General features: G+C 41.4%; 2 protein-coding genes across 2 annotated transcripts; both read left to right on the top strand.

The window, feature by feature from the left end:
• Window positions 1–3137: 3137 nt before the first annotated feature.
• On the top strand, window positions 3138–10058 carry LOC105028696 (trypsin). The gene is made up of 6 exons (XM_010901618.4): window positions 3138–3252; window positions 6600–6665; window positions 7815–7965; window positions 8303–8444; window positions 8879–9136; window positions 9456–10058. Exons 2-6 carry the CDS (start codon window positions 6611–6613, stop codon window positions 9612–9614), a joined length of 765 nt encoding a protein of 254 aa, XP_010899920.1. The 5' UTR covers window positions 3138–3252; window positions 6600–6610; the 3' UTR covers window positions 9615–10058.
• A 1948-nt stretch (window positions 10059–12006) lies between these two features.
• On the top strand, window positions 12007–19560 carry cdaa (cytidine deaminase a). Its single transcript, XM_010901617.4, has 4 exons — window positions 12007–12406; window positions 17972–18083; window positions 18267–18324; window positions 18964–19560. Exons 1-4 carry the CDS (start codon window positions 12031–12033, stop codon window positions 19168–19170), a joined length of 753 nt encoding a protein of 250 aa, XP_010899919.1. The 5' UTR covers window positions 12007–12030; the 3' UTR covers window positions 19171–19560.
• The last annotated feature ends 369 nt before the right edge of the window (window positions 19561–19929 follow it).

Raw genomic sequence — 19929 nt, 5'->3', positions numbered from 1 at the left:
TCTGACCATATGACATTATCCCAATACTCTTCTGGATCATCCAAATGCTCTCTAGCAAACCTCAGATGGGCCTGGACATGTACTGGCTTAAGCAGGGGGACACGTCTGGCACTGCAGGATTTGAGTCCCTGGCGGCGTAGTGTGTTACTGACGGTAGCCTTTTTGACTTTGGTCCCAGCTCTCTGCAGGTCATTCACTAGGTCCCCCTGTGTGGTTCTGGGATTTTTGCTCACCGTTCCTGTGATCATTTTGACCCCACGGGGTGAGATCTTGCATGGAGCCCCGGATCGAGGGAGATTATCAGTGGTCTTGAATGTCTTCCATTTTCTTATAATTGCTCCCACAGTTGATTTCATCACACCAAGTTGCTTACCTATTGCAGACTCAGTTCCCAGCCTGGTGCAGGTCTACAATTTTGTTTCTGGTGTCTTTTGACAGCTCTTTGGTCTTGGCTATAGTGGAGTTTAGAGTGTGACTGTTTGAGGTTGTGGACAGGTGTCTTTTATACTGATCAAGTTCAAAGAGGTGCCATTAATACAGGTAATGAGTGGAGGACAGAGGAGCCTCTTAAAGAAGTTGTTACAGGTCTGTGAGAGCAAGAAATCTTGCTTGTTTGTAGGTGACCAAATACTTTTTTTACCGAGGAATTTACCAATGAATTTATAAAAAATCCTACAATGTGATTTTCAGGATTTTTTCCATCATTTTGTCTCTCATAGTTGAAGTGTACATATGATGAAAATTACAGGCCTCTCTCATCTTTTTAAGTGGGATAACTTGCACAATTGGTGGCTGACTAAATACTTTTTTGCTCCACTGTTTTTAGAAAATATTCAAATCCCCAAGAAAACCACGGCCACTGCAGTGGCTTCAAATCGCACTGCACCGCAAATATTTGACATTCATATTTATTCCGTTAGATATTTTAAAACACTGATGCTCAAATTTGTTAGGTGACATTGGTTGTATTATATTTATAAGTAAAAAATATATATAAATAAAATATGTTGCTTGCATAAGTATTAAACACTTAAACACTATTAAGCACATTCATATTTGGTGGAGCCACCTTTTGCTGCAATAACAGCTTTAAGTCTATAGGGTAATTTGGTTACAGCTTTGCAATCACAGATTGATTGTGCCCCCTTTTTTTGCAGATTTGCTCCAGATTGGTTGGACGACAATGGTTGACAGCAATTTTTTGTGCCACAGATACTCAATGGGATTCAAATTGGGACTGTGCCACTTAACAATTTTTTTCTTGAACCACTCCAATGTCGCTTGGGATTACTATCCTGCTGACACTGTCCTGCTCCCAAGCTAACGTTCTTACATGGACTGAAGGAGGTTATCCTGTCATGTTTTCCCTGTGTTTTGCGTCACCGTTTCTTCCTAATGTTTTAACAAGACGCCCAGTCCCTGCTTATGATAGGCCCCACCACAGCATGATGCTACGACCACCATACTTAACTGTAGTGATGCTTTGTCTTGAAGCATTGAGTTTAAGGCCAGAAATCTCTGTCTTGGTCTCATTAGAACTGCATCTACTCCCATGTTTTCTGGGAAATTCCGAAAGTGCTTTTAGGTGTTACTTTTTGAGTAGCAGCTATGTTCTTGACACTCTTCCATTCAGGACATTATAATGCAGGGCTTTGATATGGTTTACCAGTGGACCATCATTCGACTTTATCTCTAGAACAGGGATTCTAGTGTTACTTTGAGAAGGTCCAATCAGATGGAATTTCAAGGTGTTAACAGTCCAAATTAATATTTAAATGTATCAGCTTACTAACGAAATCCCACCAATATTTTTGGAGGACAGTCAGTTCGCATATGTAATAAAACTTTTCTGCAACAAAAAAAATATTCCATTGGTCAGTGAGAATATTTAGTGTTGAGTGACCTTGAGCCAGCAGAACCGTTTTAATGCACCTTGGCATAGACTATATAGAAGTCTCTGGAATTCTACTGGAGGGATTGAACACCATTTTTCCAAGATATATTCCCTTATTAGGTGTTATGATGATGGTGGTGGAGAGCGTTCTCTAACACTTACATTCTTTCATCTTGCCATATAAATCCCAAATCAAGGTCAACTGGGCCTGGTCAGCATTTTTATACATGCCACAGAGCATGATGGGATGTTAAATGCATAATTGTATCATGCAGTACATCTGTAGGGAAGCATCTGCATTCATTATGTTCCCCTTCTCATTTATTCAGGTTTTTCCTTTAATTTGTCACCCGTCTGTATATAGAACAAGGGTATAAAATTGTCACCGTAAATGAAGAAAATGTACCTAACAGATGGGTCAAATTATTTCAGACTGCTGTTTAACTGCTTTCTTTTCAGTTAAATGTCATATTACAGACCCACCCTCAGCCATCAAAATCCCTGCTTCATTTTCTATCACCTTATCACCACAAAATGTAGACCAAGGCCAGTGATGGGGGAGCACTGCCGCCTAGTCTGGAAGAGGGAGTTATTACAGTTGCACATATGAAACACAGAGATGAGGTAAGGTCATATATTCAAGGATTCTTCTCCTCAACACCGATGAAAACATGAATAAGTGGATGACATTCTCCTCGATTTAATTAACTGTCGATCAAGCAACCCCAGAACATACAGCTCCGGGAAAAAATTAAGAAACCACTGTACCAAAAAGTCGAAAAAGGAAGGTTTTGAGTGAGGAACAAAAGGGTTAAAATTATGACACCACTGCAAATGGAACGCTTCCTCACTCAAAACTTTCCTTTTCAACTTGTCTCTTAATTTTTCCCAGAGCTGTATATGTTTCAATGCTGTTTTTACAGAACAACAGAAATACAATCCATTCCCCTTCAAAGAGCATCCAGAATTGACAACAATCAGGTCTACAATCATTGCATTTTACCACTATTGGCATAATAAACTGATGTACTCCTGTTCCGTTCACGTCTTGGACATTACTGCAAAGAGGTGTTCAATTTCCAGCCATCTCCACTCAACAATAAGTCCCAAGGTGCAATAAAGAAATGGCTTAGAAAAGGAGAGAATGGAAGAAGAAACAATGCTTTGTCATGTACTAGGTCAGGCCCTGTCTTGTGTTTTGGGGTAGCCCGTCTCATGTTGACTCTGCTTGATGGGGCATACTGTAACAAAGCAGAAGACAGGTAAATGATACAATTATAAAAGGTGAGATATTACATCTCTGGAGTCGCCAGTTTGACTTGTCCAGAACGTTGTGCAGTGAAGAGTTGTGGCTGTTGGTGAGTGGCAAAACTGTGATGCTTTTTGTAATACATATTGGGTTTATTGGGCATACTTTATGTTAACATTGTATGTTTTGAAATCCTTGATGACTTGCGTTGAGTCAAAAACAAAAACTACCCTGGGCATTTTATAAGACAGCAATATTTCTGAAATAGGTTGACTAAACTAAATGCCTGTCTTAGCGTCAACTGATAACTGTAATGTAATATTTTGCCTGGATTCAACTCAAGATGAAGTCTGTGTCATTCATGACCATCTCAACCAGAGGTCCTCACTGTCAGCATGCTAGGATTCTTCTTGTGTAATAATTGCGGAGTTGTGGATATCACAAACAATATTTGATCTACTGACGTTTTTAGGAGTACTAGGACAGTTTGTTTACTTTTAAATACTTTAGTCAAGCTACTTTCTCAAATTATAACAAAGACCACACCAACTGTGTTAAGTTGAATTGCTGTCCTAGCTTCACAGCTGTGTCTGCCAAGAGAGATGTTTTGGTTCATTGAAAGACTGGCAACACAACGGGGCCACCCTTGCACTAAACAGCTAGACTACTAGTCCTTAAGACCAACACTCACTACTTCTCTGGCTAGCATTGCACTAACTACACTGACTATCAGCACACTCTACAATCACTATACATTTCTCTTTGTTCTTGGTATAGCTTTCACAATAGTGCCTTATGTGCTTGTTGTCATAAACTGACATTCATGTCATTTAACAGATATTCCCATTCAGAGCTAATTACAGTAGAGTGTACCTACAATTTCAAAAAGATTTTTTCATACTGGCCTTCTTTCGAATCATACCGCATTGAAAGCAGTATCCTCTAACTGTCCGGCAGACTGGGATATCATGGCAACCCGGTCTCAGGGAGACTACAAAGACCCAGTTCAAGTCTCAGGACTGAGGCTAAAGGTGGGGGGAAGTACCTCTGTTCAACGATCACATCCGGGTTCTGCTCAGCTGGGACACCCCGATGACAACCACACACACAGGCCAGAAGTAGACTGACTACACGTCCAGCACAGCCTCTTCTCAAAGTTGGAGGTTGGCACATCTGTGCTCCTTGAACCCTTCCCTTCAGTCAGCAACTCCTTCCTAAATGTCTACTCATGAGGAAGACGGAGGAAGCCCTCAATGCCAGCTCTTTCTCAAGTCGCCAAGGAAGGAAGACAAACAAGGAAGACAAACAAGGAAGACAAACAAGGAAGACAAACAGTCACAGTTACGGTGATTACAGTGCCTGCTTTGTGAGAGGGTTGAAGTCCAACCAAATAAAGAGTTGTTAGTTGCCCACACAGAGAACCAAATTCCTAGGATTCAGTCTCTTATCAGGCAATGCTATTGAACAGCATTGCATAATCATGTCCGTCCAACTGGTTTCTCTCCCTCTCCCAGAGATAGCACTCAGGTCACGTTCAGAAGATCTGAGGGCCGGGTTTGATGGTGTCCAACATGACATTCCTCTAATGGTGAAACCGATCTGAGAGAAAAAGGTCTCCACTTTGCATGAAAATGTGCACAGCCAGTGTTTTTTGAGATTGAAGGAGACAAACCAATGGAGGTGGTCACACTGGGCCAATTTCTCCTCCTATAAGCTTTGTATTCCTCACTCATGTCAGTACGGGACCGTGCCTTCTGGGCCTTTTGAAGAGTGGCCGTGACAGAAAGCGTGCTAATTACCAATGTTCTGTACCTGTGGTTTTACGCTTAACGCAAGATCTTTTGGATGGACAGAGATCAGTAATTCCATTCAAAAAGTGAAACTTGTATATTATATTCATTCATTGCACACAGACTGATATATTTCAAATGTTTATTTATTTTAATTGTGATGATGAAAATCCCAAATTCAGTGTCTCAGAAAATTTGAATATTACTTAAGACCAATACAAAAAAAATATTTTTAGATATGTTGGCCAACTGAAAAGTATGAACATGAAAAGTATGAGCATGTAAAGCATTCAATACTTAGTTGGGGCTCCTTTGGCCTGAATTACTGCAGCAATGTGGAGTGGCATGGAGTCGATCAGTCTATGGCACTGCTCAGGTGTTATGAGAGCCCAGGTTGCTCTGATAGTGGCCTTCAGCTCTTCTGCATTGTTGGGTCTGGCATATCGCATTGATTTTCTATAGGGTTAAGGTCAGACGAGTTTGCTGGCCAATTAAGAACAGGGATACCATGGTCCTTAAACTAGGTACTGGTAGCTTTGGCACTGTGTGCAGGTGCCAAGTCCTGTTGGAAAATGAAGTTGGTCAGCAGCAGGAAGCATGAAGTGCTCTAAAACTACCTGGTAGACGGCTGCATTGACCTTGGACCTCAGAAAACACAGTGGACCAACACCAGCAGATGACGTGGCACCCCAAACCATCACTGACTGTGGAAACTTTACACTGGACTTCAAGCAACATGGATTCTGTGCCTCTCCTCTCTTCCTCCAGACTCTGGGACCTTGATTTCCAAAGGAAATGCAAAATGTACTTTCTTCGGAGAACATAACTTTGAACCACTCAGCAGCAGTCCAGTCCTTTTTGTCTTTAGCCCAGGCGAGACGCTTCTGAAGCTGTGTCTTGTTCAAGAGTGAAACTCATGTCTTGCATATGTCTGTGCGTGGTGGTTCTTGAAGCACTGACTCAAGCTGCAGTCCACTCTTTGTGAATCTCCCCCACATTTTTGAATGGGTTTTGTTTCACAATCCTTTCCAGGGTGCGGTTATCCCTATTGCTTGGACACTTTTTTCTACCACACTTTTTTTCTTCCCTTTGCCTCTCCATTAATGTGCTTAGACACAGGGCTCTTTAGCTATGACCTTTTGTGTCTTGCCTTCCTTGTGCAAGGTGTCAATGGTCATCTTTTGGACAGCTGTCAAGTCAGCAGTCTTCCCCATGATTATGTTGCCTACAGAACTAGACTGAGAGAGCATTTAAAGGCCTTTGCAGGTGTTTTTGGTTAATTAGCTGATTAGAGAGTGGCACCAGGTGTCTTCAATATTGAACCTTTACACAATTTTCAAATTTTCTGAGATACTGAATTTGGGTTTTTCATTAGTTGTCAGTTATAATCATCAAAATAAAAAGAAATAAACACTTGAAATATATCAGTGTGTGTGGAATGAATGTATACATTAAACAAGTTTCACTTTTTTAATGGAATTACTGAAATAAATCAACTTTTTGATGATATTCAAATTTTACGACCAGCGCCTGTAAGTGTGCCTTACGCTGAAGGCTTCAACAACAACATGGTGGGTCAACACCCCTTGTTTGGCTACTTCATGAAAGGTGATATGCACTTGCGTCCAGTATCAGTCCCATATCGCCAATGAAATCTTGTTTTTAGGTGAAGTCAACATGAGTCTGCTAATACGATCAGCAGTGCTGCTACACCTGGTTCTCTTAGTCAGAGGTGAGTCGTACCAGATCACTTATCTACACTTGGAGAATGACAAAAATGTGTAAGCTATATTATATATATATATATATACAGTATATAGGATATCACAAGTGGTTCATGTTTTGCAAATAATAGGCCTGTAAATGTACATAGAATTTAAGAATTACTGAATAATATTGATCAGTTAAATCCGGATATTGAGTACAGTGAAAGGCATGAATGCATAACTCTGTGGACCTGTCTCTGCGCTGATTATAATCTAAGTCCATCTGTGTAAGCCTGGCAATGAACACGCATTTAGACAGCTTCATGTCATTTATCTGACACTTATCCAGAGCAAGTTACAAGAGCAATCAGGGCTCAGTGGCTTGATAAAGGGCAAAACAACAGATGTGATACCTTGGCTTTGACTAGAGTCTTCTCCATTACTGGCCCAGCACCCTAAAGCGTATCTCCCACCATGGGTGTCAGGTCTTTTAGAAAAGGCTCGTATGACCTTTGAAGTCCCTATAGTCCATTTTCATTGTACAAGATGACAGGTTATGTGACTTGACCTATTATTACAGAACAATCTTTTATGGAGCCACAGCATGACATACATCTGTACAGGATGACTATCCTGTATTACAATAGAAACATGCAGGCTACGCTGTACAGGGCAACTGTGTTAACACCTTAAATCCTAGTACAGCCATAACTCGATTTTCCTTTTTTGGGATATTTCTATATATAAAAGCTATAAATTAACTTTATTTTAGAAATATCACATATTTTATAAGATACTGTGATTATTTTAGACTCCATTGTAAAACACTGCAAGGGAACTTGAAATCCAAACCAAATTGTAACTTCAACTTTGGAACAGTACATCAATTTACTGTTTGTGAGCAGTACCCGAAAGGATGCTAGAGCAACTCCCCGAGCCAGCAAGGTGAGAAATGTGTTGCTTGGTCCCTAAGCAAGGCAGTTAATCCTAACCTCTCAAATTCAGAGGGTTTAGGTTAAATGTGTCGTGTCACATCTCAGTTGGTCCTTGGGTGCGAACGGATCTTTCTTCCCCTTTGCCTGACAGACGTTGATGTGCCTCATGCACATTTAAGGATCCGTCTAAACCGGGTCGCTGATGCAAATCGATAACCCCAGTGTCCTCTCAATCCACAGAGACACTTACACAGAGAATCATCGGAGGCCAGGAGGTCCAGCCATACTCCATCAAGTACCAAGCATCCATCCAGTACAACCGGGAGCATTACTGTGGAGGCACCCTGATCCAGCCACAGTGGGTGGTGTCTGCTGCCCACTGCTGGAGACCGTGAGTACAACAAGAGTTAGGGTGCCGAGTCATTTGGAAACATAGTAAGTTCATGAATTTTTTTTAACAGTCATACATTTTTTGTTCCGCTCTCGGGGATTGAATCCATTATTCTGGAGGCGCAAGTAGCATGCTGTATTTACAGAGCTATGCAGGACCACTGTGTGTTGTAAACGTGTGACTGAATAAAAGGGTGCGCTTGTTTCAGTGAGAAAGGGTTTCGAAGAACCAGGTGAGAAGTAAGGGTTTCGTTATAGGTTACAACTGTTCTTCGTGTGGCCTCCAGTTCCCCTGCACGTAGTGGTGACTAGATTTAAGCACGTCGGTCTCTTCCCAGGGCCCAGTTGATCCAGGTGGTCTTGAGTGAGCACAGCTTGGAAGTGAATGAAGGCTTTGAGCAGGTGATCAATGTCTCCAAGATCATCGTTCACAACAGCTACAACTACAAGACCTTCAACAATGACATCATGCTCATTAAGGTGAGACGTTTCAGCATTCTGTCACCAAGACGCAGAGATGTGCTATGTAGCAGCACCCACGCAGGGAAGTGGATATCCTGTCAGAATATTTGAGTTAGTATAATATAAGCATTTCGATGGCTTTAACTCATAACCATTGGTGTTGAGAGTCCCAGGGTCCACTGACAGAGCCACACAGGACCACACGTTCATTTACTCACAGCATAACATCTACCGGATAGAGAGTTGGTCCAGAAAACTGAAGGTCCCTATATCAAATCCTCGAAGGGAAATTATACTTTTGTCATAAACAAGGAAATTAAACCTAATTGCTCCCTGGCGCAAAATTGTCACATTGTAGCAGTGTTCAGTTAATAACAGAAGCACCAGGCACACTACTCCACCCCTCTTTTCCCTTCCCTCTGATTGGTCAGCAGCCTCTGATTGTGTTTCAGCTCAGCGATCCGGCCCATCTCAATGCTAATGTTCAACCTGCCCCGGTGGCGGATGGGAACACGCCTGCTCTCCAAGCCGCCACCACCTGCACTGTGAGCGGCTGGGGTGTCACCCGTCTCTACAACTACTACCTGTCCCCTGTGCTGCGTTCTGTGAACGTGCAGATCATACCTCGCTGTGAATACTACTACTCCGGGAAGATCACAGACAACATGATATGTGCTGGGTCTCGCCTCGGTGGCAAGGACTCCTGTCAGGTAAACACTGGCCTTATGCTGGCGCCCAGAGACAAGTCTTTGATGTCTGTCGCAAATCACTTGGGTATATACCGACGTGGAGACTAGGGTACAGCCCTTTAAAAGTGGGTCAGACTCAATGTGGACATCAGATGCTGATCCCCTGATGAAAGAATCTTAAAAATCTACGAGACAAAATTGTGATAAAAGGCGTTCAATTTCAATGGTTTTGTCACCTTAGAAGACAAATAGAATTACAGGTGGCGTGCAAAATGTGGAACCTAAGAGGTGTTTCTTTAGCTTTTTCATCACTAAGTCCTTTTGTGCCGTTTTTCTATAGGGCGACTCGGGAGGGCCCCTTATCTGCAATGGAAACTTGGAAGGCATCGTCTCCTGGGGTATTGGCTGTGCCAACCCTTACTTCCCAGGTGTCTACACTAAAGTGAGAAACTATAACATCTGGATGGACTGGGTCATAAGCAATGACAACAGCAACTGAATGAAAACAATGGAACCGGGAAAAGATGCTACCACAGGGGAGAGAATTGTCCCGGAATGAATTTTAACCAAGGAGATAAATACTGTCTAAAACGCCATAAGGGAAAATAATAGAGTAGAGTATGAAACCCCTGCTTGTCAAAGTTTGAAACCATACGAGCCAGAGCCGTGGCATCACGATAGGCCTGCTGAGAGGGTGCCCCAGAAGCAGCAGTATGAAATAGCACATACTGCAGATCCTGTGACGTTCCTGGAACAGAACTATCATACACATTTGGTTAACCGTGATTGCACTGGTTTTATTATTACTAATTTTGGCAATTCAGAACACTGACTGAATTATATCTGTACAGATACCCCATGTAAGCATTGTCCCATGGTCAGTCAGTGTGTTAGCTTTGTTGGGAGAGATGGATGATTTTTAACCTTGTATTAAACCTATATGCATGATTGACAATTCGGCATTGTTATTATTTTGCAAAGAGAAAGAAAATACAGTATAAATCCTCACCATATTATTTAGGGATAAACACAGACCTTCTATATTAATTTGGAAAAAATACAGAATGCAATGGGACTAGGTGTGGCCGAGTGCAATGTTTCCATGGCAATGTACAAAATGGGGGTGCTTTTCCCAATTACAGCACAGTACATGAACAACAACATCAGCGAACATTTGTTCGGAGAAACTACGTGTTTTTGTTAATCTTTACACTGCCGTTCAAAAGTTTGGGGTCACTTACAGTAAAAATGTCCTTGTTTTCAAAAGAAAATCTGTGTAGACACTGCTAATGTTGTAAATGACTGCTGTAGCCGGAAACAGATGATTTTCATTGGAATATCTGCATAGGTGTACAGAGGCCAATTATCAGCAGTGATAACTTTCTTCTGAAACTCATCAGTCTATCCATTTTTAATGGCTATTCCATGCAAGAATTGACCAAGAATCTGAAGATCTCATACAATGTTGTGTACTACTCCCTTCACAGAACATTGCAAACTGGCTCTTATCAGAATATACAGAGATGTGGGAGGCCCCGGTGCACAAATGAGCAAGAGGTCTACTTGGAGAAATTAGGGCAGGTTCATTAAATAGTACACACAAAACACCAGTCTCAACGTCAACAGTTAAGAGGCGACTCCAAGATGATGGTCTTCTAGGCAGAGTTGCAAAAAAAAGCCATATTCCAGACTGGGCAATTAAAAGAATGGATTAAGACGGGTAAAAGAACACAGACACTGGACAGAGGAATAACTGTGCCTAGAAGGCCAGCAAAATGGTTTTCTAAAAATCAGTTAGTCTTTAACTAAGGGAAGGAATAATTAGGTTGTGTTTGTCAGAACAAGAGCACAAGAAAGTATATTCACTGATAAAACATATCAATATAAACAACCACACATTTTCTCCTGGTGAAAGGATACTTACAGTTCTGGAAAAAATTAAGATACGACTGCACCCTTTTCTTTCCTTTCCCAAAAAGGTGAAAAGGTACGTTTTGAGTGAGGAACAGAAGTGTTCGATTTGAAGTGGTCTCTGAATTTTAACCCTTCTGTTCCTCACTCAAAACCTTCTTTTTGGACTTTTTTGGAAAGGAAAGAAAAAGGTGCAGCGGTCTCTTAATTTTTTCCACAGCTGTATGTTGTTTTTCCTTTTCATGCGCATTCTAGAAATCAATGTAGTCAATCAGCACTATGCAACAATACCTTTTTATTATATTATTTAAACAGTAACAGGTTTTCACCAGACTCATTGGGCCAAGGAGTTTGCCTACTGTCCATACAGCAAGTTCTGGGTGGGGGCAGCACTGTTGGCACATGATGGGATGGTTTTTACAGTTATGGGGATTACATAATATGCATTATCTTTATTATTATAAACTGGGTGGTTTGTATCCTAAATGCTGATTAGCTGAAATTCATTGTACATGAACCCATAAAACAATGGTATGGCATCACATAAATTATAGTAGAAATAGAGAGGTTTGTGGTATAATGCCAATATAACCTAGAGGCACCTAGGTATGCCTAGAGGCACCTCTGCGATCAGGCCCTGACTGTGACCCCCAGGTGCATAGAGATGGCTAGAGGCCCCCAGCCAGGCCCTGACAGTAGTGTAGGACCAGTCATGACCATGTCCTGTATGACCCTTTCATAAATTCATGTAATTTGCTAGAGTAAGGAAATATTTAGGGTTGAGATTAAATTTCCACTAAGTATTCAGGAATTCAGAATTGACATTGAACCCTATATGGTAATGATCTCTTTAAAAGTCATTACACATGCTAGGCTTCCCTAACCAGAAAAGCCAGTACCTCTCCCTCCCACCCAACCAGCCAGACGACACGTCACACCGTGGGGAGGGGGGCAGGAATCAATTACACTGCACAACTTCAAGTGGCTCTTAAAACCTACTTGTTATGTACAGCTGTCTCTGTCCTCACTATTCCCGGATATCTCTCTCTCTCCCTCTCTCGCTCACTCACTCTCTTTCTCTCTCTTTCTCTCTCTCACTCTCAACAACCATACATTCTCAACAACCAGTTACTCTCAACAACACGGGCACAGAGAATATCACAGAAACTGTCAAAGAAATGACAGACCTCAGGACCGATGAATTAAGGGTTGACAGAGCAGAGACAGGAGCCCGGAGTAACTGGATTGAAGGGGAGGACGAGGACTGGATTAAACCTCTTATTCACCAGGCTCATTGGGCCAAGGAGTTTGCCTACTGTCCATACAGCAAGTTCCGGGTGGGGGCAGCACTATTGGCACATGATGGGACGGTTTTTACAGGTATGGGGATTACATATTATGCAGTGTTTTTATTATAAACTGGGTGGTTTGTATCCTAAATGCTGATTAGCTGAAATCCATTGTACATGAGCCCATAAAACACTGGTATGGCATCATAACATAATAAATTATAGTAGAAATAGAGAGATTTGTGGTATAATGCCAATATACTACAGCTAAATGCTTTACACAGGCATTCTGTGATAGAGTAAGCGATACATTAGCCTAAAATGTCATATCAAAAACAATAAGTAACTTATAACTTGTAATTTTTATATGTAAAAAATTGGTGGGGCACAAACCATTTCAAAATATAGGATACATACCAGTAAAGTTACCAAACTCCCTCTTGCTACTGATGTGTTTATTTAACTTCTACCAGGTGTTGTAGTACACATACTGGAGAGAGAGAGAGAGAGAGAGAGAGAGACCTTCTTGTGTAATTGCTCTCCTTCTCTCTCACACACATGTAAAATTACCACTGTCACATTTACAAACCTAAATTAAAAATGCAACCAAGCTCAGAACAAATAAGGTGTTTGTTTTTTTACTCACTGCATGCAAATCAATCATATCTTAATCATAAAAGTTTGGTAAAGGTGTGGATGTGCAATCAGCTGTTTGCATAATGTATTTGTCACAGTTTATGGTAGGCAGGACCCGAGGCGCAGAGCAAGTGTTGGGTCATACGCAAACCAAGGCCTTACGCAAACAGCAATGAGCTCAACACCACTGAAGGCCACAACGAAGCAGAAAAACAACTTTTTAGGGATACAGATCCATTATATGACAACAACCTTAATAGATAAGCATGGACACACTGACACTCATCACCATCTATATCAATCGATCCAGCACAAAAATATGACCAATGCACGGAACAGCACCAGAAAGGCCGGATGATAAAATATGTTTTCACTCACCAAGGCTGAGGGCTCACTTGAAGAGAGAGGTGGCACGGCAGTTCTTCGTCTGGGCAAACATTTCGATTACTTAGGGCATGAAGTGATGTAGCTGTTGAATCAGCTGGCTTTGGATGGACAACATGGGCAATGTGTTGAGTTGCGGCTGTTCCATGGTATTGCGAGTGAAGGTTTTTACCCTTCAAGGTGGAAAAGTTCCTCTCTGACTCGGATGTCATCATAGGTGTTGTTATGATAATTTTCAGCAGAGTGACGGTCTCAGCAAAAGCCTCCTCTAGGTTGTTCTCATGGATGGATCTTAACAGAGAGAGGGCCTTCTCACCAGCGTGAAGCTCAGTGTGGCGGTACAGGATGGTCAGCTCAGACTTCAACTTTTCCTCGTATCCTAGAGGCCATAGTTTCACCGCACAGTCAAGGTCAGATGAAAGGATTGACAGGACAAATTGTGGGAACAGCGAGCTGTCAACCAGCTTGGCAGCGATCAGGTGGTTACTCATCGGCCTGGCTCGTCCGTTCCATCGTGAATGATGGCAGCCCATTCATCAGTTTGCTTACGCATATTCTGGACATTCTCTTTGAAACGGGTGAGTGCACTGCTAATCCCAGATGCATCGATGCTCTGTTTTTGCAGTGTTGTATAAAACATCAACTTCTGGCATAAAGAAGAAAAAAAATTCCAGCAGCTGCAGAAAGGCTCAGTCCCTGAGTTTTTTTGACAGGCCGTATGCTTTACTTATGGTGGCCTCATCTCATCCTGGTTGTGTGCGTATGTCCTCCATACTCAGGTAGCAGCGCAGCGCGGTTTTCCCAAACTGCATTGACAGTTCTACTTTTAAAGTTCCATTGTACAGCGGGTGGCCTCGGAATGCGTCTCTGTGTTGCCTCAGCAAGTGCCGCAACACACTTTGGAGCGCCAGAGAAAAGGGTGGCAAAAGCAATTAAATCAGCAAAAAACACCTTCAGGATGCTCATCCTTGCTGAACAAAGTTGCTGCAAGGTCAGGTTCAGCTGGTGAGCATAGCAGTGAACAAATTTGGCATGTGGGTATGTCTCATTCATTAGCGTCTGTACCCCTCTGACATTTCCACTAATTACAGCCACACCTTCATAAGTCTGAGCGATCAGCTTTTCTCCCAGCTTCAGTGGTTCTAGCACACCTTTGATGCTATTAGAGAGGCAGAGTCCAGTTTTATCTTTGACTTCCAAAAACTCCAAAAACCTCTCTGTCACTGTATTGCCAGGCAATGTATCGCAACACAAACACCATTTGTGATTTACAGGAGACATCAGTTGTCTCATCTGCCTGTATGGCAACAAATGATGTCTCGTCCACTTACTTGGCTAGCTCCTCCCTGTACACTTGAGTCTAACAGTTTTTTTACAGTGCTTGATGTCCCTTTGAAGGAGCTTAGCGTCATAGTGCCTCTGAAGTCTCGAATCGCCCTAGTCACACATAGTCTCGAAAATGCATCTGAATATTCCAGGATTCAGGAAGTCCATGATTCAGGAAGTCGTCATGCCCCCGCAGTGCGGTTTAAAATTTTCCATAAAGTTTAATACATGTTATGATCCAACTGAGAACCTGTTTTCCTCCACCTGTTTGTTATGCTGCTCAATGGAGCGCCTGTATGCACTGTCAACTTGGGCTGCAACATTTACCCTTTAAAGTAAGACCAGTTTCACAGCATTGTCCAGATGACTCACGCTGCTCTCATGTTTTGCAATCCTCTCAGAAAGATGTTTCAAAATTTGTAACCCGTCCTCGACCAAGTACCATCTCCACCAAATAGCAGACATGGAAAACAGAAGAGTGCCTTCTTCTGTATGCTAACCGTCTCCAAAACCACTCCACGTTAAACCTGCAGTTACTTTTACCAGCAGTTTGAGTGATGACAATATCCAGGGGCTGATGGGCACCAAGTCGCTTTACTTCAAGTTTCTCCTCCAAATTAAGGGTTTCTCAATTTCTTTTTTTCTCAAGTTATCTGGCGTTTGTAAAGCTAACAAGCTAGCTAAGACAATCTACCATCCTCGCTCTTCTTGCCGACTAATGTTGGCCCCAGACAGACAGACAGCCAATCAGGTCTGAAATACGAAATGAGGCTGTAGTGGGGCTACCGGCTGTCAGCCCCACTTGGCATCAAATTTGTGTGATCTACATTGATCACACTAACATTCTGAGCATGCATATTAATATTTTCTTTGTAAGAGAGGGGCTAGCCCCACATTCACGCTTATAGCCTATGGCCTACTCCTGCAAACTCGAAATGGACGCAGTCTGAAGCAGCAAGGCAGGGACCAATGAACATGAAATAAAATCCTAACACAAATTAAATGCAATTTAGGAAGATGCTATATTCATAGATAATGAAATATAGGAAGTAATCTTCGAGAAATAAAAATAACAATTTTGTGGGGCTATGCCCCACCTGCCTCTAATGACCAGTCACCCCTGCTTATAACTGCATACCAATGACTAACTTCCAGTACTTCAACATCCTGTTTTTGCCGGACTGCGTAAGCGGAGGCTGGTTCAGGGGTATGGGGATGGGCAGAGAGGGAGTAGGGCTGGTTCAGGGGTATGGGGATGAGCAGAGAGGGAGTAGGGCTGGTTCATGGGTATGGGGATGGACAGACAGGGAGTAGGGCTGGTTCAGGGGTATGGGGATGGACAGACAGGGAGTAGGGCTGGTTCAGGGTATGGGGATGGACAGACAGGGAGTAGGGCTGGTTCAGGGGTATGGGGATGGGCAGAGAGAGAGTAGGGCTGGTTCAATGCGCAATACAGAGGGACCCTGGATGTTTACTTTTTGCCAAAAACAAGAAAAGAAAATAGGGTAGGTGGATAGGTTCATAATTTAATGTTGCATGATTTTTTACCTAATGTTCTAATATATTTTTTAGGGCCCCTGTCAGTCACGGTCCCTTATAATCGTCCTAACTTTTTCCCCCATACAGCGCCCCTGCGAGCAGCAGTGATATCAACTCAACTCAGAATTTTGCACCCAAGGGAGGTGTTAAGTCCCAGAGTCCTGTGATTAGAGAAGAGATTGAAGGGCATTGCACTGTGGTGCTGAACCCTGATCTGTAGTTAATGAACAGCATTTCTTCTCAGTTCTGCCCAGCACAACTACTCATCTAGCCTCACTGCTGACGGTTAGCTATTTCTTTCTGTTCTTGTTTGAATGATTTTATGTGTGTACAGTTACTAGGTGACCTGTTGCTCATCCACCCAGTGTACCACTACTGTACCCCCAGGTCTCATTAAATAAAAGCTGAAGTATGTACGTATTTTGTATTAACATGTCGCTATTCTATTAATCTGGATCGAGGATGAATTCCAACCATATCAGATATTCCCAGGTCCGTGTACTGCTGCTAAGGAAAAAAGTGGTCGCCTCATCATAAAATAGTGTCTCAACATTAGATAATTTTGTTACGCATTAACATCATGCCAAGTTAGAATATTTAGCTAGACACCATGAAGCATTGTTGTTTAACTGACTAAGGTTCCTTATGAAGTTTACTTCCATCACAAATAGCATCTATGAACTGCCACTTGCCGTTTTAATAGCTTATAAGCCAGTGATTGGCCTACTAGTATCTCACGACTTGGAATATTCGTAAGAATTGAGCAATTGCTAGCGAGACTGAAGATGAACTTTACACTGACGGAGCTATTTAATTCCATGGCACGACAAAGCTTGTTTTTCTTTCATTTGTGAATTACATTGATACAATAACTATCAATACAGACTGACCTTTTTGACTGCACTAGGGCTTGTGGTCTACATTACCCCAAAAAGCATGCACGGATGTATACTTAAAAAATTCACCAGAAATAGTAAACTGTGCGGGAACTTTTTGCATAATACACCATTGAAAAAATGTAAGGGAACACATAATCATCACAGTATAATACCAAGTCAATTACACTTCAGGGAGATCAATCTGTCCAGTTAGGAACCATAAGTGATTGTGAATCCATGTCACCTGTTTTGGTGTTAATGAAAGTGACAACAGGTGCACTGGAGAGGCAACAGCAAGACAACCCCCACAAAGGGAACGGTTTTGCAGGTGGTGGCCACAGACAATTGCTCTCTCCTTATCCTTCCTAGTTGATTCTTCTCTAGTTTTGCATTTTGCTAGTGTCCTTGTCACTACTGTTAGGATGAGGTGGTACCTGCAGCCCATTCAGGTTGCACAGGTAGTCCTGCTCCTTCAGGATGGCACATCCATACGTGCCATCCCAAGAAGGTTTGCTGTGTCTCCCAGTACAGTCTAAAGAGTACGAAGGAAATACCAGGAGACGGCCATTACATGAGGAGAGCTGGACAGGTCCGTAGAAGAGCATCAACCCAGAAGCAGTTCCGGTATCTGCTCCTTTGTGTGAGGAGGGATAGGAACTTACATACATTGTCGAAACTTACATTCATTTCGTGAAATCTACTCATTTGTTAACAAATAAAAATAGGATTATTCTGTCGAATCGCTACACTAATATCTTTGGAGAATGTGACTAAATGTCCTTATTCTTCACATTCTATGTATGCAACCTCAATGATTGTTACATTCCATTTATATCCCACAAAAAAGCCATTTCAGAGATTTCACATGTACTGTGCTTTTTCTTACTGAACAGGATGCAATGTTGAAAATGCAAGCCATAACCTTGGCCTCTGTGCAGAGAGGACCGCTGTTGTAAAAGCCGTTTCCCAAGGATACCAAAGTTTTAAGGCCGTTGCAATTGCCAGGTACTGTTTATTTTCAAACATTGTCTGATATTTGAGTTAAAAACAATCAGTGTCATGTCATCCAATTGACCAAATTCTACTGATAATGTCAACAATAATGATATTAGTTAACAGTATATTAGCTGACAACACTGAAAACCACCATTAAGTATAATGTTTTTAACAACATGAATTATTTTGTAGTGACCTGGAAGATCAGTTTATATCACCGTGTGGAGGATGCAGACAGTTCTTGAGAGAGGTACGTAAGTTGACTTGGATCTTGGAAAATAACTACACTGCCTTGTACTATATATATATGTACAAGACATTGCTGTGGTGTAAAAAAAAATTCTTAACATCTCTTAACCCCTTACCTTTTAGTCAACTAATCACATGCAACCAATCACATTCATTTCTTTAGGGCATTTCTTGAAGAGACTGACCTGAAAGCGCTGCATAGATTGCCAGTCTTTCTGGTTGGCATTATATGCATTTAGATATAGCCTTTTCATTTGAAATCTGATTTATTAGAAGCTACAAAATAAATAAACATTAAGAAATGGGATCCTCCTTCTTCAACATATAAAAAAACAGACAAGTATAGAATAAAGATAAAAATACTTAGTAAAATCTGTATTTTTCAGGAACGTGTTTATGTTTTAACAGTTTTTCATAATACATACATAATAATAATTTTTATTATATATATATATATATATATATATATATTATGAAAAAAAATTCAAACAAAAACAAGTTCCTAAAAATTTTTATATTTTACTCAGTATTTTTGTACTCAGGAAACCAACATGCATGCATTTTGTTTTTAAAGCATAGGACCCTCGCACAGCCCTATGGAAGAATCTCATGTATTAATCAAATTTTCTTTCCCTTGTAGTTTGGAGATCAGTGGTCAGTCTACCTATCCAAGCCTGATGAGTCTTATAAGAAAATGACTGTGGAAGACTTGCTTCCTGTGTCCTTTGGGCCCGAAGACCTAAAGAGAAAGAGAGTGTTCACCACAGACAAAATTACTTCCAATACAATTGTCAGCAGTGTTGGGGGTAACGCGTTACAAAGTAACTCTGACCAGGGGCGCAGATAGGATTTTTTAACTGGAGGAGACCAAGCTGTCAGCAAATGATTTAAACTCAATTTGTTATTTTGCGTAATTTGGGCTTTAACTAGTGCTCAAGTAGTTACTTTGCATAATTTGGGCTAATGATTTGCACTAAAAAGCTGTCTTTATCTACTGTGGCTGCCCTCCTGCTATAAAAAACATGATTTCCTGCTATAAGAGGATGGCAAAGTATATGTAGGCCTTTATTTGTTGTTTGCATAAACTTTGCACCACATAAATGTACTTGTTATAATTATTTTTATAGTGGCTTACACGACAGTGAACATACTTCAGTCAATTTATACAGTAATGGGTTAAATGATAAGATTAAACATTATTTCCTGATGACGATAAATTGTTTGGTTTATCCAACCATTCTTTTTGTGTTCATTCATTATTTGCCTCTGTCCACTCACTAAATGCATAGTTATGGTCTCCACATTTTGCTGTGTTTGCTAAGTGCAAAAGCCTTCTTGCCATTATTGTCAGACTAGCTATTCCCATTAACAAATCTAATCTGCCACATCTGGGAAAGTCAACAGGCATAGGATACTTACATTATTTGGTTTTTGAAAAAACAAGGTGATTGTTTTTTGTCTCTTCATTGCCTTTATGTGGCATTTATACAGTCGATTCAGATCAGAAAATCACAGACTCAGCTCAGTCATAGATGGTATATGATCACTATGGTAACCGGTTACCGCTCCTACAGGCACGATTGAGGCACCAACCAGCACCTCATAG

The sequence above is a fragment of the Esox lucius genome, chromosome 12 (genome assembly GCF_011004845.1).
Source record: "Esox lucius isolate fEsoLuc1 chromosome 12, fEsoLuc1.pri, whole genome shotgun sequence".
NCBI classification, from domain to species: domain Eukaryota; kingdom Metazoa; phylum Chordata; class Actinopteri; order Esociformes; family Esocidae; genus Esox; species Esox lucius.
The sequence above is the reverse complement of the archived record's forward strand: the minus strand, read 5'-3'. Positions and strand labels throughout refer to the sequence as shown.